This window comes from Equus przewalskii, chromosome 6 (assembly GCF_037783145.1).
Source record: "Equus przewalskii isolate Varuska chromosome 6, EquPr2, whole genome shotgun sequence".
Lineage (NCBI taxonomy): Eukaryota > Metazoa > Chordata > Mammalia > Perissodactyla > Equidae > Equus > Equus przewalskii.
In genome coordinates, this window is record NC_091836.1 from 18,189,955 (window position 1) to 18,213,149 (window position 23,195).

At 37.3% G+C, this 23,195-nt stretch overlaps 1 protein-coding gene across 2 annotated transcripts in view; it reads left to right on the forward strand.

Moving 5' to 3' along the window:
* Positions 1 to 23,195, forward strand: part of DDX10 (DEAD-box helicase 10) — a 275,285-nt gene that overhangs the window by 27,062 nt on the left and 225,028 nt on the right. For both annotated transcript variants that reach the window (XM_070624851.1, XM_008524584.2), the window contains exons 9-13: positions 1,126 to 1,210; positions 13,357 to 13,458; positions 14,613 to 14,700; positions 17,766 to 17,854; positions 21,889 to 22,357. In XM_070624851.1, the coding sequence (XP_070480952.1) occupies positions 1,126 to 1,210; positions 13,357 to 13,458; positions 14,613 to 14,700; positions 17,766 to 17,854; positions 21,889 to 22,357 (833 nt within the window). The remainder of the gene's footprint in view (positions 1 to 1,125; positions 1,211 to 13,356; positions 13,459 to 14,612; positions 14,701 to 17,765; positions 17,855 to 21,888; positions 22,358 to 23,195) is intronic.

A 23,195-nucleotide genomic window follows, 5' to 3' on the forward strand; every position in this document is an offset into this window, starting at 1 on the left:
GTTTTTTTTCAACATTCAGTCTCTCCAGAGAAGAATACTTGAATCTCTTGAGCAAAGGGATTAAGCTTGCTGCTGGCTTTCTGGAAGCCTCACAAGGAAGTAGGCACAGGGGCCTCCCAGTCAGCCTTCAGACTTTCACTCAGGGCTCCTCTTTTCACTTTGGCTCTGGTGCCACTGTCTTCCACTCTAGCTGGTGTCTTGATCTGAAGCCTTTGTCCAGTATAAGATTTTTGGTGTTCTTCCAGGGACCCAAATGTACAGGTAAAGGAGGGGACCTGAGAGTCTAGTGCTGCTTTCAGCCCATCTTCCTGTTTACAGCCCTGAAACATGCCCTTGTCTTCTGAGGTCCTGGTTACTTAAAGTCCCAAAAGAGAGAATTGTTCCTAAATATCTCTGTTCTGTTTTTCTTGTTTCGTCTTCCCCATTTAAATGGATTCAACTCTTTTGAATAGCTTGTATGACTTAGTGAAAGTTTCAATGCTCATAGGTAGTCATAGGTATTAATATCTCCAAATACCTTTCCCTTCTTTTTTTTTTTGGTGCTCAGCCCTTTTCTCTGAAGAAATTTATCTGAAGTCCTCTCAGCAAGATTTGTAAATGACCAAAGGTAGTTCTCTTAAGGAGTTGAGAGCAGGATCTCTGGAAATGAATGGAAACTTCTGTAGCCAGAAATATATATGGAGTAATTATTGCTAGGAAATGGGGAGAGGGATTTTAGAAAGACATCATTAATTTGAATGGAGATAGGAATAACAGGAAAAGTAAACCTTCATTTAAATTTAGAAACCAGTTTTATAGTTCACTAGGAGCCTATGAAAGGTGGTTCTTTTAGGTGATTAAATATCAGAGTATTTCATTATTTGTTTACCGCAAAACAATCTGTCTCTTCTGTGTCTAATAGGAAATCTGCACATTCAAACACTTAATAATTTTAGTTCACCTTGTCAAAGAAGAGAAGTGTTTATTATCTCTTGGTTCATGCAGTTTTGTTTTTAATAGAGTTCGCAGATGATATCTATCAGTTTGATGTGATGGAAAGTCATGGCAAACAATATTGTAAAGTAAAGATAGTGCAGCAGGGCAGATCTTGAAACTGCTTTTCTAACTTAACATTCTCCTGTACAGATTTCCCTGCTGTGAATTGGGTTCTTCAGTTTGATTGTCCAGAAGATGCCAACACGTACATTCACAGAGCAGGTAGAACTGCCAGGTAGGTGTGTTGGCCCGTATCTTTGCTTTTGTTGCTGTCTAAACAAAAAAGTATGCTTCCTGAACTGCAGACAAACAAATGGAGGAGTTCAGGTGAGTGCTGGTTTAGTGTTTCTGTGGTGTAGATTGAGAGCAACTGATCAGCTGTTCTAAGTCAGGTGGCCAAGACTTGGTGATTAGTGCTGATAAAAATGCACGAAAATTTTTAGGTTTTTTGTTCTAACTTTCTTTGTTTATTAAGCTTTTCAACAGAACTGCTCATCAAGCATCATCTCACTGAATCCAGCTGACTCCTCAGTGAGGTGTAGGACTCTTATTTAATTCCTGTTTTCAGTTGAGAAAATTGAGTCTTTGAGCAGTTAAACAACTTGTTCAAAGATCCAGAGAGCCAGGATTTGAACCAAGGCTGTTTGACTCCTCTAGCTGGATCTGTTCTCTTACCTTCTGTGGTATAGACTTTATTCAGAGGTGGCAAGGTGGTTTTGAGTCATAGATTTCTCTTTCCCTTTTTTTCTAGTGCGAGAATTAGAGGCATTGCTGGGGGCCACTCTCAAGTACTCCCTTTTATGTGTCCCTGCATCCTCCCCCAATAAAAGCACCCTATATTTGCTAATGAGCTGTGTGGAAGCTATCTGGAAAAGAATAGAGCAGAGTCATAATCATTTGGGAGTAAATGACATAGAAAGGTATTTGGATGAAAAGGATAACGTGCTGTGTCATTGCTGTTGAGGTTGCAGTGAAGTTGGGAGATGTGTGCTGGCTGGCAGAACGGTAAATGGTTAGCATCTTTCTGGATAGCATTTGGTAATACTCTTGAAAGCCTTGGAGTTCTTACTTTTGCCTCAGTAATTCCATGTCCAGAAATTGATCTTAAGAAAATAGAGAGGGGTCAGCCCCATGGCTGTGTGGTCAAGTTTGCACGCTCTGCTTCGGTGGCCTGGGGTTTCGCCACTTTGGATCCTGGGCACGGACATGGCGCTGCTCATCAGGCCATGCTCAGGTGGTGTCCCACATAGCACAACCAGAAGAACCTACAACTAGAATATGCAACTATGTACTGGGGGTCTTTGGGGAGAAAAAGAAGAAAGAAAAAGATTGGCAACAGATGTTAGCTCAGGTGCCAACCTTTTAAAAAAGGGAAAAAAAGTGCCGGAGTCTTGCTCCAGCCAAGTCCAGGTTCCTGAGGGAGGGACAGAGTCGGCGCAGTGAAGGAAGAGATGTGAGACTTGAGTCGGTGCAATCAAGTCTGTCTTTACTGTGCACAAGTGTCGTTTTTATATTTTTCAGGATTAGTACAGAAATAGCTCTACAAATATTCTCAGAGAGATAAGGAAGTACAAAGCAAGCACAAGAATTTTTATTAGCATTCCATTCTATAGAGCATAAGGTTGATGATCATCTTTTCAGCAATTAACTGCTATTTATTATCTCTACACAAAACCAAAACACTCATTCCCTGCCCACTCTCCGGCCACCTGGCTCCAGAATCCACCATCCTCTATGGGAACAGACACCGTCAAGGACAAGCACCTGGACCATCTCCTCCCGCAAAGAGACACGGGCTGGTGGGAAAGCTGCTGACTAGCAAGGTCACAGGGTTCCTTCTCTCTGCAAGCGTCTCAAGGCCAAAGACAGGCTGGTGGGAAAGCTCCGACCAGCAAGGCCACACGCTCCGTGCGTTCTTTCTCAGCGGGCAGTTAAAATCTTTATATTCCCGTGCCCCTTAGGGGGTGAAAGCATTCCTTTGTCTTTCTGGGGGTAGGACTATTTGTCCCTTGAGCACGCTGCCCGGAGAAAATATCATTTTACTAGTAAGGCATCAGGCTGAAAAGCTAAGTTAAACTATATAAAGCAGAAACAAGTATAGTCATAACCTTGATAGAAAGCATGCATACATTTCAGAAAATATCAGGGGTGTCGGCCAGCCATTCTTCACCGAGGGGCATCCCTGCGCCCCTCGGCCCTTTTTAGCTCGGACCGTGTCAGACGGCTGTATAGGCGTTGGTAACACGGCTCCCGACAAAAAAGGACAGAAAAAGATGGATAAAGTTTCAGTAAAGATGTTCATCTTACTGATACTTGTAATGGTTAAGAATTGGAAACAACCTAAATAATCACAATAGGGTTATGATTAGCCACAGATGGACTCTTTCTTTGGATTTACATTTTCTTATCAAAACTGGATGATTATAATGTGGATGTCAGTGACATATTGATGCTTAATGATGGAAGAGACACCAACTGTTAGTTCACTGGACCACCAACTTTTGTTTGATTTCCCAGGGGTGGCAGGAGTTTTAGACCCAACACTTAAATCCTCATCCATACAAGCCTGTCATTTTCCAGCTGGCTTGCTCTGCCAACTGCCCTGCGTCTCTTTCAGCAAGTAGCTCCAAGTATGAAAGTGTCCTCTATCCTTGGCTTATCTAGGAAGTCCCTTTGGTGTTTAGTTCTTTTAAGTGTCTTTGTATTCACAGTTCTCAGATGGCTTTAAATAATTTTTTTGTTTTATCTGGTGAATTTTGTTGTTTGTTTCAGCTGAAGTGAAAGTTTTTCATGTCTTTATACAGCCTAACAAGAAGTAGAGCTCTTTCTGCTTGTTTACTGATTTTCACAAAATGTTTGAATGTTTATATTTTTTGATTGATTCAGTTTTACCCTGTGGGCTGTTGATCATGTGCTGTAATCAAAGTGTATGCACTTAAATTAACTGTATTTCTTTTGACCAGCATGAAGGGAGAGAATAATATAATAGTGAAAAATGAGACTATTTTAAAATAGGATTTATGTACTGGGGGTTCACAAGTAAGTCTTTATTGCAATAAACTATATAATTTGAACAAGCAATAGAGAGTTAGAACTGGGTTCTTTGTATGATGTTGTGCATTCAGACAAACTTGCCTTTAGAATGGTAGCATTTTGATTTCACATGAGATCTAAGTACGTGAGACCTGGGTAGAAAGCAGCCTTGTTTTCTATTTGAAAAGTAGGTGCATGGTGCATCAGGTCTTTGATGTGTTGGGTATGTGTTCAGGTTATCTTTCATAGTGAGATAGCCAAAGAAGTCATTGGTGGAATGAATGTTTCTCCACTGTTTCATTCTTCTCAGTAAATGCGTGGTGTGTATGAATTTGCACATGTACCCATGCTTATGCACACTGGTCTCTCACTAGCATATTGGACCAGGGACATACAGGCTTTTTAGATGTGCTGTTGGTCTTGACGTCGATAGGGCAAACTGATTCTTTTATAGAATACGTTTAGTGGTATTTAAAAATTATTCTTCCTGTGTGAAGATTATTGGACATCTTTGCATCAGGAAGAAGTCCACAAACGGGAAATATTTCAGGGTTCTGGGTACCCAGAGAAGTTGTTAAAAATCTTGTGTGCTTGAACATGCCATGGTAAACATTAAAATGGTCTTGATAGTGGAGGTGAAGAGGAGGTAGAACAACATCAAAACTGTTTGTCTTTGAGGAGAGAGAATTACTAATTTTAAAAATTTTCTTTTGTTTTCCTTAACTGTTCACACCCCTTTTAACAAAATGACCTCCTTTAGAGACAGTCAAGGCAAGGTATATGACTATAGTTCATAAATCTGTATCCTCTGACACATCCTACCGCTTAAAAGTGATCATCTTTAGGGCTTGCAGTTTTTGGTACTTACAAAACCAAACTCTACCATTTCTTATAAAATTGCCCAGTTGAAAAGAAAGATTTAGCAATAGAAAGTAGATACACATCAGATACTCCTAGTTTTTTAAATGCTTTTAATTGGGGAGGGAAGGTCTGTGAGTGGAAGATGGGAGTTTATATATAAACAGTTGGGAGTGTGTATATAAAAGATGGAAGTTCATATGTAAGAGGTAGGTATATATATGTGTGTGTATGTATATGATGGGAGTTATATACACATATATACACACACAGTTTTGTTTTCCAGCGTAGTGGTAACAGAATGAGTTCAGCAGTATTCCACCTGAGTCTTATTTGACTAGCTGTGTTTTGTGGATTTTAGATTTTGTATGAGTGATTTGGGTAGCAAAATGTGATTCCACTAGGGGACAGCAAAGGCTGGTTCTTTGCTTTGCACACTCAGTGGCAGCAGTTGAGATCATCAGCAAATATGAAGATGGAAAGTAATTAAAATTTCTAATATGCTAACTTGTGAAGAGTTCATGATTTGTGGGAAATACTGGTACTTTATGGAATAGATAATGAGAATTTTTTTGTAGTGTGCTTAGTTGGTTTGTAAATTAAAGTGAAAAAACAATTTCCATGAGCATTAATTTACTGTATCTTTATAAGATAGGAGTAATTTTTGCTAGTGAAAATTCTTACTTTTTTCATTTCTTTAGCTTAGACTTAAGATCCCATCTTCAGTCCACTCCTTCTAGATAGGGGCTGGTGCCTCCTTACATGGCCTTCTGCCTTTGTCTATTGGTATCTGGAATTTAAAACTTTAAAAAAAGGGCAAAACCAATCCTTTATTTTGCATCGAAAAGCGTTGAACTGGGGTAAGAGTAAGACCTGTGTAGCTATAGAGGTAGATAAGGGGACTGATATTTCTTGAGAGTCTCGTATTTCCCAGGCACTTGTTTTTCCAGGCACTTGTATTTCCCTTGGCTCTCCTGCTATCTGTTCTCAGCATGGCAGGCAGAGTGATCCTTCTAAAACACAAGTCGGATCATGTCACTCCTTTGATGGCTTCCCATTTCACTCATAGTGAAAGCCAATGACCTACTGGGTTTATACTATTCAACCCTCCTCCAACCCTATTTCTTATTATTCTCTACTTGTTCCCTCTGCTCCACCCTGGTCTATCTGTTTCTCCTACGTGCCAGAGATTTTTTTTTGCCTTAGGGCCTTTATATTATGTTTCTTCTGCTGGAATGCTTTTTCCTCAAGCATCTGCATGGCTATCTTTCTTACATTCCCCAACCACTCTTCCTTACCTTGCTCTGTATTTTCTTTTTTCTATAACACTTAGCACCTTCAAATACTAGAACATTTACTTATTATATTTGTTGTTTTCTCTTTCTCCTCACTAGAGTGTAAGCTCTGAAAAGGCAAGGATGTTTCTCTACTTCTTTATTGATGTACCCCAAATGCTTAGAACAGGGCCTGACAGAGCAGACATTTGAAATAACACAATTAGTTTCTCAAATCAGACTCATGAATACCTAACATTAATTATCTATTACTGTGTAACAAATTACCCCACAATTTAGTGGCTTAAAGCAAGAGGCATTAATCTCATGGTTTCTGTGGGTCAGGAATCCAGGTGTAGCTCAGCTGGGTCCTCTGGCTCTTGGTCTATTCTGCAGTCAAGGTGTCACATGGTACTTAAGGCTCAACTGGGAGGATAACTTTCCAAGCTCACTCACCTGTTTGTTGCCAGGATTCATTTCCTCGCTGGCTGTTGGTCAGAGGTGCCTCTCAGTTCCTTCCCACATGGTCCTCCTCTTCACAGTGCTTCTTACAACATGGCAGCTGGCTTAATCAGAGCAAATGAGAGGGGAACAGGGAGTAAGATGGAAGCTGCAATGTCTTTTATGTCCTAGACTCGGAAGTCACACTCTATCTTATCTGTAGTATCCTAGTGGTTACACAAATCAGCCTTATTCAGTGTGGGGAAGACTCGAGGGGTGTGAATACCAGAGACCCAGGTTATTGGGAGCCCTTTTAGAAGCTGCCTACTATATCTAATATCAAGCTTTACTGATAATTTCAAGGATAAAGGTAATCACAAGGTATAGAGGAAGCAGGAAGAGGTCTGCTTCACAGCTCGACAGGTCCATTCTTGCTACCTCAGGGTGTGCTCTGGCCTAGATTAACCTCAGAGTCTCTAAGCAATATGTGCAACTTATCACTTACGCAGATGGGCCATTGGTATACTCAGGTGCTAGGTTGACTGCAGGGACCTACTCCTTGAATCCACAGACTGAACAAACCTGGTACATCCTATTAATAGCATCTCGTAGAGGAGGACTCTAATGCAAGCAAATCTACCATATTTCTTCCCCAGGAGGTCTGTCACTAGTATGTTTACAGGGAGATTTGACTGCATTGTGTTTTTTTTTGGCCGGGGAGCCTTTACCCCCTTCCCTTGCACACCCAGGGGGAATGAATGGATTGTGGCTTAGCCATTTGCTTCCTAACACTCAATATCTGTTGAGTAAATAAATGAGTGAAGTCATTTAGCCTTTATAACAGACTTATGAAAGAAGTCTTCTTACTAGGGAACTCTTTCTCAGAGATTGTGAGGTAAGATATGTCTAAGATCACTCGGAGTACCAGGGCTGGGATTTTTACTCTGGTCTTTCTGACTCTACAACTCATGTTCTTGCCAATGTGCCTAAAACCATCTGTTTCATTTAATGAAGTCTAGTGGCTGCTGCTCCCATGCAGGGCTCCAGGATGCATGAAAGCCAGGTACTTGGAGAAAGAAGTTTGATAACTTTATTTAAATTTGCTGGTTGTGAAGATAAACTAAAAATATGTGCATTTTTCCTTCTTTCTTTGGACTATGAGAGACAGATATCCCTTACTTGATTAAACGTTGTTCTTAAAAGTCAAGAAAACTTAGGCTTGGTTTTGGCTTTGTTATCTGATGGCTGTGTACTCTTGGACCAGTTCTTAACCACTCTAAGCCTCAGTTTCTTCTCCTGGAAAATGGAGTTCATCATATCTAACTCAGTTTCCTGAAAGTATAATTTTAGGTAGTGTAAGTACCACTTTTATATGGGTTTTCTTTTTGTTCTTAATCTGTTAAAGCTTAGTCTTTTTTTTTTTTTTTTTTAGTTTTTCTGGGGACAGAGTTGATAGAGTTTGATTTTTATCCTTGCCCTGTAAATGCGTAAATCCTTGTTCTTAATCAGTTTTCTAGAGGTTCTTCATGTTATACATGTTAGCTGCTGGTTTCTTTCCAATATTTTACGGTGAACTTCATTTGCCAGACTGTTGAGCCTGTTGTGGTATACCTGTTTGTATTTCCAAGATCTTAGGCTGCAGATGACTTTATTTTTCCTAGAATATTTCCCAGTCTGTCTTTTTCTTTTTTAAGTTTAGTGTAGAGTCTTTGGATATTTTGTGGATCAGAGAGACCCTTTTTCCTGGAATAAGCTCTTCTCTCTACCACGTTGTGCAAAAGGAACAGAACAGTTGGACTCTGTGAAGTCCAACAGTTGGATTCCTGTGGCTGGCTGTCTGCATCTGCCTGGCTGACTACACTGTTGTCCCAGTGACAGTAACTTTTGGGGATGGTTGCCACAGGTAAGGCTATAAAGCATAGGGAGAATAGGAGATACAGGGAGGGGAAAAGAGAAGTTGAAGGGCTGTCAAATAGCAGAGTGTGACCGACTGTCCATTTCTCCACTTCTTGATCATACTTGTATTGTGAATGATGACTAGTTTTAGTCACGGGTGAAGAGTTTTAGGTCCTAAAGGGACCTAGGATTATCTCATTCAAACTCTATGGTTTATAAATAAGAAAATGCAATGTATAGTGATAAAAGTGACTCATTATCCAAGGTTATAAAGCTAATGAATAGTAAAACTGGGACTTAATCAATTCTTTTGACTCCAAATCTAGTGTTTTATCTGCTAATGCAACTTCTAGTGGTTTGTTTGCATTCCTTAGTATTCCTTGATATTTAGTAACCAGCTTTTAGGCACAAATGATGTTTGTTAAGTAGGAAAGGCAAATTCATACATGTTCTCAAATTTAATGGTCAAGATAAGAAAATACACTGCTATTGGTAGCACTAGGATGTATGTTAAATGAATTAAGAGTTGATACAAAAGATGTAGATTTTAAAAGCATATAAAGCTTTTTACTTGTTTTTTAATACTTGTGTTTTATTACAAAAGTAATGCTTATTCACTATACAAATTCTAGACAATGGCATAACAGTTAAACAACCTAAATCCCATTGCCTGGAAAAATTTTTTCATGTATGTTTATATGTGTATTTTAAATTACAAAGAGAGAATTATTCTAAGTATATTCTTTGATAACCTGATTGGTAACCTGGAGAACCAGGCTGGGAGAACTGAGGGTCGCTAGGCATTGTGAACACTGCCAGATCATGCTGCAGCAATAATTGGAGGTATGAATGAGCAAAGTTTAGGGGACATTTAAAGACTTAACTAAAATGGAGTTTGTGTTGGAATCTGAATTGGAATAGTTGAAGATTAATGGTTCTTGGGTAAAGGCAGACTACTGCCAGAATGGCAAGGCTTTTTTCCCTTCCTCTGGCCATAGTTTGTTTTAAGATTATTTCAATTGAAAAATTACCACTGGGAACCAAAACCCAATGGTGTGGCTCTCCTATTTTAGCTAGAAATACTAGTGAGCTGTGGGATATAGAGACAAACTTTCTGATACCAGATAATCGTAATCAGTCTATTGAGGATCCTTCTTTCTGGAAGGAATTCTGGTAGAGTTGAAAAAAGCAATGAATTGGAAGTTTAAAGTCTCTGATATGTACTGATCAGCTGATTTTTTGTTTTGTTTGTTTTTTTCCCAACTTCTTGGTGTTTCAGGAACTTTTTATTTGCTTCCTCTGTTGGTTGCTTGCTTTTAAATTGACAAATTAATGTCAAATGGAGCTCTTCATAAATTCTAAAGAGCAATATAAATGTAAGATGGTATTAATAGTGATGGTAACAATGAGATTTTTGTTTTTCAAATGCAGAGCTTTCTATATGGTGCCTGGAATGTCTCTTAAAATAATCTGTCAAAATATATGGAGTTTTCAAATGCAGATCTTATGAAGAACATTTATTTCTCTTTATACATTTACTTAGCCTCGGGCCTTGGATATTGCTTTTGAAATTTAAAAGCTAGCTCATGGGTAAACAGACAGTTCTTATAAGCATTAAAAGAAAAAAGTGAAATGTGCTTATACTTTTTTTTTTTTTAAAGAACTTTTATTTTTGAAATAAAAGCTTACTGGAAATTTTTGGGTATTGGTATGTGGAAGATAATTTGTGCTTTACCTTGTTTCTGGGAAAAGATGTATATGATGTGAAATAGGTAAAATGACCACTGATGATCCTTTTAATAGATGCTTCTCTTGTGAGATTCAACTTTGGACTTTTTTTTTCATTTTCTTTTGGGAATCTTCTAAATTTCAGTGTTGCAGTCTGTCTTAACCTTCTGTAGTCTTTTATGTATACATTCTGTTAGCTGTAGTTTGTTGTTGTTGTTTTTCTTTTTTTGGTGAGGAAGATTGTCCCTGAGCTAATCGCCAATCTCTGTCTACTTTTTATGTGAGATGCTGCCACAGCATGGCTTGATGAGCAGCGCGTAGGTCTGTGCCTGGGATCTGAACCCAAGAACCCTGGGCTGCTGAAGCGGAATGTGTGAACTTAACCACTATGCCACCAGGCTGGCCCTTGTTAGCTATAGTTTTAAAAGGTTTGGATATGGCCCCTTTGGGACTTTAATCATGACTCATTTTTCCGGATTCTTCATGGGTGCATGAATGGGTATATAAGAGTGATATGGATGATTAGACTTCTTATTCCTGCTTCTGAGTCAGTCTGAAAATCAGAGATCTTCAGTGGATGGCTTTTTTGATATCCTAGAGATTTCTCTTTACCCCTTTGCCACAGTTCTAGGCTAAGCAGACTTGGGGGCCTATGTGTTTCATCTCTCCATCTCTGAATGTGGATATAGAAGGTTAAAATGGTTGCTTATCCTTCAACCCGCTGATCTCCCTCCTTCCTAATTGTTCCTTTTTGGACACAGGAAGTTGGCCTTTTAACTTTTGAAGGTAACTGACTTCACCTCAAGAGTCTGGCTGCCTTGAGGGAATTTTGGTGAGCGCATTGTATAGAGGTCAGTATTAACTGATCTCTATACTCTTTGACCCCTCACCTGTCCTTGGTGAGGTCTTGGAACTTCAGAAGTTGTGGTGTCTCTCAGATATCTTGCCTGCTCAGGATATTGCCTCATGCTTCATATGCTAATAATTTTTGCCTTCACACATGGTTTAGTCCAACACTGCTTGGGGGGAATGCTTTACATTCGTATTTCTTTATAGTAAATGAAGACAGAACATTTGAGTCAAGTAGTCTGTATTAAAATACAATGAGGAAGGTATTTGGTACTAGCTTTTCACTTATGAAACAGATTCTTAGTAAAAGGAGTAAATGCATGCTCAGCTGTGTTCTTTTCTCCATGTTTAATACATGTGCGTTTAGAAAACCTAGAAGAAGCAAATAAGCATTAAGAAGACAAAACTACCCAGTGGACTCTCGCAAATGCCTGCTGTCTTTTCCCTCTGGAAAACTTGACTCTCCCCTAATGTTTGACTAATTCCTGATTTTTCTTTAGGTCTCAGGTCTTAGATGTCACTTCCTTGGGGCAATTTTCTTGACTCGTAGACTACATTCTTAGAGCTCTCCGTTATGTGTTCTTGTGGCTTCCTGTATGTCTACTGTGACACTCATACCACTGTATTGTTATTGGTTTTAATGTCTGTCACTAATAGACTGTAAGCTCTGTGACAGCCAGAACTATATCTGTCTTATCACTCTGTTTCAGTGCCTGGTGTATAGTGGCCCCTTAACATTTTTTACATTTGTGAATTAACTTAAAGAGAACTTTCAACATTTTGGTATTTTTGTTTCATATGTTTCTATGTGTCACTATACACAAAGATATATATACACACACATGTATATACACTTCTGTGAAGGTATTACACTGGAGTTTCACCTTATGTCTAGGAGTGGAGTTTTGAAATCAACATGTGAGGTAGAAATTGCTCCTTCAGTCTTTATAGTACAGTATGATAAGTCAATAAAGTTAGTTTTCCCCTCCAGTGTTCAATAATAAAATTCTACTTATGTGCAGTAGCATTCGATCTCTCTATACAGAGGCATCCAAGATCCTCCCAAGCCAGACTCTAAAGTACCTTTCTAGTAATCTCTTGCTGTCCACTCGTGTACCCTGCCTGAGGTTGAGTTTCTCCTATCTTTAGTTTGCTCCCTAAATTTGCTTTGCATTTTCTGGTTTCCACTCCTTTGTTCATGTCATTTGCCCCCTTTGGAATACCTTTGCTTTTTCCTTTCTGTCCATTTTCAAGGCCCTTTTCAAATTCCGTCTGCTGTGACGTGTTTCTCTTTTTCTCTAGCTAACCCTGAGTGGTCTCTTCACTTGTGAGTTCATGGCATTTATTGCCCGTCATTGGCCTTTGACACTAATATACTATTTTGGGGATGTTCTCTTGAATCTCTTGCTTTTGTATGTATTTGTCTTTTCTAGTCAACTAGATTGTAGATCACTGAAGAGAGGGATATTCATCTTCTTTTTCTTTGTGTTCCTCACAGTTTATGCCTGGCACAAAGTTTCTCAGTGAATAGTTTATTTGCTTAACTATAAAAATTTGCCTCTCATATTTTATAGCATGAACCCTGAGGAGAGGGCTTTGGGATTACTTTCTGTTTTGTCTTCAAAATATTTCCACAAATACCCAATTCCATTATGTCTTACTGCTTGCGTGTAATAGCTGACACTGAGGTTTCAGGGAAATCTGTATGCAGGTAGCACATGAAGCTTAAGTAACGATGGGTGCCTTGTGCCCTGCTTAAGTAGAAATTCCTGATGTTGCAGCATGAAATAAAATTTTACTAGGTGAGGAAAGAGAGGTACATGAATTGGAGGCAGGTTTTTCACCTGAGCAGAGATCCATTTCATAATTTATATTTCATATCATAGAACTGATGCCTCTGAACAGTGTTATTCTGATTTGATTTCCTTAATGTATTGGGTGCCATGTTTATTAAATGACTGATTTTATTATAACATTCTAATGGCTTGAATGAGAAATTCTCCTTGCTATCCTATAGGTGGAGAGCCATTTAAGAAATTCTTTTTAATTGATTAGTTTCTTAGGATCTAACCCTTCTTTTGTGGCATAGCCTCAAAGTCACTAGGAATTATAGCTAGTGATGAAAAACTGAAAAACATATTCAAAGCCCCAATGTTCTGTTGTCACAGAAGTTAAAAAAAAAAAAAAGAGTATTCCTAATATTTACTAATTAGGTGAACTTGCTTCCGTGTTCATCAGACTGTTAAAAAGTGAAAAGCAGGTTGCATTGATGTGGAAGAGATTTTGTTTGATTTTTGTCTAGGTATAAAGAGGATGGTGAAGCTTTATTAATTTTGCTTCCCTCAGAAGAAAAAGGGATGGTGCAGCAGCTTCTCCAGAAGAAAGTGCCTGTGAAGGAGATCAAGTAAGAACTACTTGGTGTCTTGATGTGTTAGGAAAATGAAAGCATGAAATTATTATGCTTAACTGTGTATACCTAATTCTCTCCTCTCTCTAATCTATTCTGCTGTCTGGTTTGTGACTTTTTAAAATTTGCTTATAACTTTTCAGAAGACTGTTAGTGGAGAAAGTAAGATGAAAAAGAGAACTTCTTAGCTTGAGGAAGCATTGATTGAAAGGGTTAAATCTCTTCGATGAAATTATTTTTAGGGTTGTCTGTCCATTTCAGAGTATTGTGCTCTCCTGTCATTGAAGATATTTAGATTGAGCATCCACAGAATTGATCTGTCTCATTTTTACTGGGGCCCTTGAAACACTCTGGCTTTATTTGGAGGAAAATACTTTGGAGGGTGATTAGATGGAGGTGGGGAGTGGGTAAGGGTTTAGATGAAACAAGAGCTGTGAGTTGATAATTGTTGAGGCTGAGTAAAATTTTTCTTCTTTTCTATGTTTTGAACTTCTCTATAATTAAAAGAAAAAAAAAGTAAAAACCGTTTCCTCTACCACCACTTATTACCACTCCAGCTTTGAGGGAACAAAGTGTTTTAGTCTAAAATCAGGGGAACAAGTGGAGTTTCTTTTGAGAAACCTACAGTCTTGTAAGAATTTCATTCTTTCCTGTAGCCTACTTGGACAGAGCTAAGTGGCAATCGTGTTAAATTTGCCTAACTTCCAGATGAGGAAGACAATATTTATATCCCTTGGCCACTTGTTTATTATTTGAAATTTGTTTTATGATATTTGACTGAAAATGGAAATACTTAAAAAAATGACATTAGGTTTCATTCATTCCATATCATTGATGATCCATCTCCCATGAAAGGCTATTTTTCTAACTTTATAGACTTAACACCACATTAGCATTGGTTACTTCTTAACTGTAGTATCTTTTACTCATATGGGATGTTTAGAGAAGATGTCTGATCTTTCATTTCTTTTTCTTGTATTATTCATAAGGCTCAAGAGTCAAATTTGTTTCTGGTGTAATTTCAGTCTGATCTGGCTCATAGTTGAGAAATAATGTTATAGATTTAAAAATACTGAGGAAAATGCTGTGTATTAATTTCAGTTTCTAAAATTGAGATATCTCAGTTTAACATTTATCTTTTTGTTGCAAAGAATCAATCCAGAAAAACTTATAGACGTCCAGAAAAAATTGGAATCGTTTTTAGCTCAAGATCAGGATTTAAAAGAAAGAGCTCAAAGGGTAAGTGATTTTTGAATTGAATATCTTCATTGGAATGGAGCCATATAATAAGGGTAAATTTCATCATTTTCTGCTACTTCTGGGTTGCATGGTTATGCTTCAGATATTCAAGTAGTGTAATTTGCAGTTAAGGGTTACCTTATTCTTTAACTTTTAAATGATATATTTCTTAAAGTAACCTGGGAAAAATGTCTCTTCTCCATAATCTTGACAGACAATTAGAAAATCCTCTTAAAGATGATTAAGTGCACAGTGGTCTGTTTCTAGTATACTTGAACAAGTTAGAAGTTTTAATTTCGTCAATAAACTTATTGTAATCCCTGAGTGTACTTTCCTGATTATAAGATTAATATCTTCTTATATTAGGTTAAATTTCTAGAAAGCATAGCATTTTTGTTAAATTGTCTTTAGGGATGAATTTTTAATCTATAAATAAGACTTAATGTTCCCAAATTACTTTTCTGGATTTAGAAATCATCTTTATTAGCAAATAGACAAGAAAGTGTCGCTTTTAGTTAAACTTATTTTTTGTTTCTTAGAGTGTCCAGCAGTAGAGTCTTTAGAAAAGGAAGGTTTGAAATTATTTCTCATTGTCTTTAGAGCTATCCAATTGTTGAATTGACAAATATTTGAGTCACTGTTATAAAGCTCTTCCCTTTCACCACTCTTTAACTTATGTTGTAATTACAAGATCTGCATACAATATCTACATCTGCATCTTCCATAACACATCAGCAATAAGTTAGAGAGTAGGGATTCAGAGAGTGGATTCTATTTTAGCAGATAGATGAAGTGGGAGGCAGAAAATGAAGAAGAGATATAGAAAGGGCATCTTAAGTAGATAGAAGAGCCTGAGCAGAAAAACAGTCAAGTTATGTTATGGTTTTGAAATTGGATATTCTTAGCAAAGAAGCTTTTTTTCTTTGTGGAAGACTTGCCCCGAGCTAACATCCGCTGCCAGTCCTCCTCTTTTTGCTGAGGAAGATTAGCACTGAGCTAACATCTGTGCCCATCTTCCTCCATTTTACATGTGGGATGCCTGCCATAGCATGGCTTGATAAGCAGTGCATAGGTCTGTGCCTGGATTTGAACTGGTGAAGCCTGGGCCATGCAAGCAGAGTGTGTGGACTTAACTGCTACGCCACCAGGCTGGCCCCCAAAGAAGCTTTTTTTAAAGAGCAGATCTTACATTTTTTTAAATTAACTTATTTTATCAAATTATCACTGTAATAAAAAAACATTAATGATGAAATTTGAATGCTTACTATGTGTTGGGCACTTAGCTATGACATGACTTTATTACATGACAGTTTGATATGCATTGTGTTATTTAATCTTTCCAAAAACCTATGAGGTAGGTGATTCAGTTTTATAGATGAGTAAATGATAGCTTGAGGAAAATAAAAATTGTGCAGGGTCACATAACTGTTAAAGTGGCAGACCTGAGATTCAAATCTAGGTCTGACTGTCTTCAGAACTTCCATGATACATCATGAGAAATTAATTCTAAAATATAAGAAAACCAAATAATGAACTATGCAAAGTTGGATTTCTACAAGCCCGTTTCATCTGAAATTTAATGAAAAGGACCTTTAAACAGTTTTTTTTCCTTAAAATTTTTGGGCACGTATTTGGGCATGCAGACATTGTGTGTGTGTGTTGTCTAGCAGACATACTTTAAGCTAGGAATTAAATTTTTATTTTAGAGACTTTGGAAATAATATGCACATTTTAAATAATATACAAGAATTCCGTTATGTTGTGACTTTCTGCATACCTCGGAGGTCATTCAATTATGAATTGGGAAATATGAAACATTGGAAGGATGTCGTTGCACTGGTTTGTGCATACAACAAATGAGCCTTCCAGAACAAAGATTATAGAATAGCACATTGAAATAAATGATGTGATTTATTGGGTGTCACGCATGGTTTAACAGAATGGCTAACTGTGTTGCTAGCAGCAGCAACCTATCTAGTTTCAAAGAAGTGATTTTCTAGCTTTTGATTATAATGTGGATAGAACAAAAATGATAAGCAACTGGGGTGATTTCTTGTGGACGATTGTAGAGGAAAAAATTATCCTTGAACTGGAACCATTCATTGTTTTTTATGCCTATGGAGACAGGGAAAATTATTTGAAGATTAATGTAAATGGTTTGAAGAAAGGATTAGTGTAAAGTTAGAGAAAATGTGACATTTAGAAAATATAGAAATGGGAATTAAATATACTTTACAAAAATTAATTTTAAAATAAAAAGCTTGTTTAGATGTGTTTCATCTTTGTTGCCTGCTTATTTTACAGACTGACAAAGGATCAGGACCATGTTTACTTTCTGTATGGCTCTTGGCATAAAGATAGTTTTTTGTTTTTTTAACAGAAGAAACTGTCACAAGTTGATGATGACAAATTACTTGAAATTGTAAGGATGATGAGTTACTTGAAATTGTAATAGAAAAGAAGAAGCTTTAGGAATACTTTTACCTGCCATGATTTTATTAAGCTTAATTTAAATACAATAAAATTTTATTTTGTTGGAGAACTTTTTGACTGCTACAATAATAATAATTACGAAAGCTAGTATTTATTGTATTCCAGAAGATATTCCCAGATAGTCTACGTGCGCTCTCTCATTTAATTCTCATAACACTCTAAGTAGAAGGTGCTGTTGTCTGTTTGATAGATGAGGAAACTGACAGAGAAACAAGAAGTTTGCTCAACTAGTAAGATATGGAGTTTGGATTATCATCTGTTTAACTCCAAAGTCTCTGTTTTTTCTCATATACCATATTGTGGCTGAATGATACTGAGTCCTAAAATAGCTTTTTGAGAAGGTGATATTCTGTGAGTTGGCTTGATGAAATCAAATTTAAAGTCTTTTCTAATATTACAGTTCTAAAAAGGCAGGTTTTCTGTTTTTGCAGAATAGAGATATGCTCAACTATTTTTGAGTTTTTTCACTACTGTTGAATTTATCCCTTCAGTTAACTTTCTTTTACCTTGGTTTAAATTCATTTTTCATTTCTAACTATTATGTCATACATTTAAACCTCCTATTTTTACAGTGTTTTGTCTCCTACATACGTTCAGTATATCTGATGAAGGATAAAGAAATATTTGATGTGAGCAAGTTACCTATACCTGAATATGCCCTGTAAGTATTCATATTGTAGTTTTAATTGTGAATCTTCAAAATTAGAGGGAATTTGTTTGAAACCTGGTTTTCTGAGAGTCCTAGTTTAAACCAATCTGCCTTACCTTAAGAGAATCGGTTAAAAATCTTCACAGAAAAAAATGCTGTAAACTGTAGAAAACTAGTTGAGTGTTCTGTTCTTGTCAGGAAGAAGTTTCTTACTTGTAAGTAGAAATTCCTTGAAGTCACACTGGTAGTTTCCTGTAGTTTGGTCTTAAAGGAGATGGAGAGCAGTTGATAAGCATTCTTTGAAATCTTAAATGTCTGTGATCCTCTTGTTCTCTGAAATGCTGGCCTGGACTACCACAGACAGTTCTTTTTATGTTTTGAATGCAAGTCTCTTTGTCATCCTTACCTTATTTTACGTTGGTTTCCCATGCTACTTATTGCCTGAATATTCTTTGTGTCTTGGTGTTTCGTACACATACTCAACAGTTCCCCTGGCAAAATGTCCCTGGTTAGTAACTGAGGTTAGTCTTATATGAAAATGGAACTCTTAATTAGACTTGTTTTGCCTTAGTATTTGCAGGATTTTTTCCCTAATCTTTTTAGCTAGAAAAGAGGAGTGTCCGTTTTTCAGTGGGGTCCTACCTGTGGGAGAAGCATTGACAAAATCCTATAGACGCCCCCTTGAGGTCAGTCAGACTTTGAATGTCAGCATGAAATTTCCCAGTCTGTGATGAAATAATATACTTTCAAGGCAAGGTCTGTATATTTGGCCTGCTCTGCAGGAATTTGAGTTCCTTCACCTTTAAAATGAGTCTAATACAAACCTGTATCTGAGTGTGCTGCTGTTTTCTCTTCTTCGTGTTAGATTGCAAATTTAGTATAACAGGTAATTTGTCAGTTGTAACATTTTAAAACCATTTAAATTGTTAGATAACAGAGTAAGGCCACTGACTTTCTGTTTAGGTAATGGATAGAAAACTACATGCCATGAATAACATGTTTTTGTTTGCTTACTGTTTATGTACCAGATACTAATTTTACCATTTCTGAATACAATTCATAGTTTAGATTATTAGCTGACTTTTGTGCTCCATGAGGAAGGTCTGTTCTGGTTTTCTGATGGACTTAGCTGAGATATTAGCAAACAGGAGAGGCATGGTTCTTTAACACTGCAGAACCCTATTTAGGAGACATTTTGTTGCTGCAGATGCCAATAAATCTCATCTGTTTACAGTTGAAGACATTTGCTTTTTATTCGTGATACTTAGGAAGGCAAAAAGTTAAATTCTGAGCCTAAGTTATCGGTACGGTTTGATTTAGTGTTTTCAGTTAATTTGTGGATGTTTGGATGTGTAATTTCCTTTAGAAGGCTTTGATACTTAAGGCAGTGCTATGTATGTAGGGTATAATAAAGGTTTTAAAAATTATTTTACTAAAGAAACTTGTTTTGAAAACCTAATATGCAGTTCATTGTGCTAAATGTTGAAATTATAGATGTACAGTATGTACTCCTACCTTAAAGGAGCTCCAGGTTTAGTAGCTGAGAAACACACGTAAATGTAATTATTATACATTGAGAGATACGAGTTTGTGGTACTAACCTTGAGCCCCCATAACAGTAATAATGACAAGTGCTCAGTAGTGGCTGCCTATGTGCCAGACACTATTTTAAGTGCGTTGCATCTATGAACTGAGTTTATTCTTACAACAACCCTATGATGTAAGTACTCTTATCATGCCATTTCCAAATGAGAGAACTGAGCTATAGGAAAGTTAAATAATGTCCTTTGATCACACAACTAGTGGGTTCCAACCTCAACAGTCCTATTTCTGAATCTGCCTTTTACCACTATAACTCTCAGTTTTTATGAGTTATGTCTTATAGGAAAAAGGCAGTGGTCTGTGTTGTAATGTGAGCTGCTGATTATAGCAGGCCTTGCTTTAAGAGTTTATTTGCAGTCCCTCAGTGAGAATTTAGAAGCTGGGAAGGACCTGATCATAAAGTGAATCTTGATTTTAGAAGGAGAAAATCTTTTCTCTTTTTTTGGTCTCTGGTTTAAAACTCCTTTTTTTTAAATTTTTTTTTTTTATTTTTTATTAATGTTATGATAGATTACAACCTTGTGAGATTTCAGTTGTACATTATTGTTAGTCATGTTGTGGGTCCACCACTTCCTGCTTTGTGCCCTCCCCCCACCCCCCCTTTTCCCTGGTAACCACCCATCAGATCTCCTTGTCAATATGTTAACTTCCACCTATGAGTGGAGTCATATAGAGTTCGTCTTTCTCTGACTGGCTTGTTTCGCTTAACATAATACCCTCAAGGTCCATCCACGTTGCTGTGAATGGGCCAATTTTGTCTTTTTTTATGGCTGAGTAGTATTCCATTGTGTATATATACCATATCTTCTTTATCCAATCATCAGTTTCTGGGCATGTAGGTTGGTTCCACGTCTTGGCTATTGTAAATAATGCTGCGATGAACATAGGGGTGCAAGGGACTCTTGGGATTTCTGATTTCAGGTTCTTAGGATAGATACCCAGTAATGGGATGGCTGGGTCATAGGGTATTTCTATTTTTAACTTTTTGAGAAATCTCCATACTGTTTTCCATAGTGGCTGTACCAGTTTGCATTCCCACCAATGGTGTATGAGGGTTCCTTTTTCTCCACAACCTCTCCAACATTCGTCGCTCTTGGTTTTGGATGTTTTTGCCAATCTAACGGGTGTAAGGTGATATCTTAGTGTAGTTTTGATTTGCATTTCTCTGATGATTAGCGATGATGAACATCTTTTCATGTGTCTATTGGCCATATTTATATCTTCTTTTCAGAGATGTCTGTTCATGTCCTCTGCCCATTTTTTGATCGGGTTGTTTGTTTTTTTGTTGTTAAGCCGTGTGAGTTCTTTGTATATTATGGAGGTTAACCCTTTGTCAGATAAGTGGCTTGTAAATATTTTTTCCCAATTAGTGAGCTGTTTTTTTGTTTCAATCCTGTTTTCCCTTGCCTTGAAGAAGCTCTTTAGTCTGATGAAGTCCCATTTGTTTATTCTTTCTATTGTTTCCCTCAACTGAGGAGTTATAGTGTCCGAAAAGATTCTTTTGAAACTGATGTCAAAGAGTGTACTGCCTATATTCTCTTCTAGAAGACTTATTGTTTCAGGCCTAATCTTTAGGTCTTTGATCCATTTTGAGTTTATTTTGGTGTGTGGTGAAAAAGACTGGTCAATTTTCAGTCTTTTGCATGTGGCTGTCCAGTTTTCCCAGCACCATTTGTTGAAGAGACTTTCTTTTCTCCATTGTAGGCCCTGTGCTCCTTTGTCGAAGATTAGCTGTCCATAGATGTGTGGTTTTATCTCTGGGCTTTCAATTCTGTTCCATTGATCTGAGCACCTGTTTTTGTACCAGTACCATGCTGTTTTGATCACTGTAGCTTTGTAGTATGTTTTGAAATCGGGGATTGTGATTCCTCCGGCTTAAAACTCCTTTTTTATAGAAGTGATTATGTCATATTATGTGTCTCAGAAGGGAGGATGATGATACTTGAGTTTATTCTTTGTAGAGAACTGGTTTGTCCTTTCATGGCCATGTCTTTTCTAGCCTTAATGTTTACATTTTACAGAGTATTTTCATATAGTTAGTACATCAGATCTTTACAGCAACTGTGAGATGGGCCTGGTAGGTATTGTTATCTCGTGTTGGAGGAAGCTGAGGTGAGAGAGTTAAACTGGAAATGCACCGATTGAGTACTTGAACTGTTCCTTGTTTCTGGTCTCATGCTCTGTATTTTATACCATGTTAACCTCTTAGTGCAAAACAGGGTATCTCCAGTTTTTTTTTTTTTGACAGGTATTCAGTATTTTTTGTCTTGCCTTTTGGATCATCTAACTTGTCAAGATTGCATTGTATCTTAGAGGAATGTTTTCTTTAAAAAAAAAAAAAACCAAACTCTAAAAATCTCTAACTCCTGAGAAGCTGTTTCATAATACCCATGAACCCACCATCAGTGTATTGACATAACTATTTTAATTTGCCCATATTTAAGGTCTCTTGGTCTTGCTGTGGCACCACGGGTAAGATTTCTTCAGAAAATGCAGAAACAACCCACCAGAGAATTGGTAGTGAGCCAAGATAATAAAGTAATTGGGCCAAGGGCTCCCTCCCTCACCAATGATGAAGTGGAAGAATTTAGAGCCTACTTCAGTGAGAAAATGTCCATCCTTCAGAAAGGTGGGAAAAGATCAGAAGGGACAGAGTACAGACTGGCTAACAGTATTAGTGCTGAAGAGGAAGAAAAGGAAGATGAAGAAGAAATGGAAGAGAAACTGGGAAAAGCAAAATGGTCTCAAACTCAATCTGTCCCTAGCACTGATGAGTCTCAGAAAAACGAGAAAGTTTCTATGCACTTCTTGGACAGAGATGATGAGGAGGAAGATGGACTTGATGCTGATTTCTTTAAGGTGAAGCGGCACAATGTGTTTGGGTTGGACCTTAAAGAGAATAAAACGTTACAGGTAAGTTTACTCCCAGTGGAGTGTCTTCTTTTATTTCCCACCACTTTACTGTGTGCTCCTTGTTGCTTTTGGGGAACTGTGGGAAAGTAAGAACGAGGATAAATTTGTAGAATGATTTTCTTTGCAGTTAACCTTCTCTCCTTCTCCATATTTAAAGATGGAATAGGTGCCAAAGAATTCTGATTTTTCATAACTTTGGGAACTCTTAAGAGGTCGACAGCTTTAATCTTCTCATTTACTGGTTTTCTGATGCATGTGTTAAAAGTAGCCAGAGTCATGATTATAACATTAAGGAATGTGATGGGGTTCTATGGTGTATGATGTGAGGATCCCTCATTGTGATTCTTAACAAATTACTTTCTGATTTAAATCATTGCAGATGTTTCTTAGAACAATTTAATCTCTCTAAACACGAATTTTACTTTTAATAAGGTGTTTGCTTTTGGGCACCAATCCAGTATCTTAAACAGAAAGCTGGCACTTGTTTTTAAAGGCCACTTATGGAGGTTTATTAAAAATTTGGTGTAGGTCCTTTCTTTCTCTGTAGGTACCTGCTAGGAGGAACAAAAGATGTAATCCGGATAAAGCACCTGTTTCCTGAGGTTTTTGTAGATGCACAGTAAATGTTTCTTCTCTTTCCCTTATTTTTCTTCCTATTTTGTATGCCTTTATTCTTTATCATTTCTTTAAAGAGAATTGAATGAAAAATGAAGCCAACCTTTTATTCTTTGTACAATGTTTAATAAAATTCTTTCTAAGACCGATAGTAGGAAATAGTAAATTTTGAATTGTGAAACTTGGATAGGTGTTTCTTTAAGTAACTAAATAAAAATTTTGG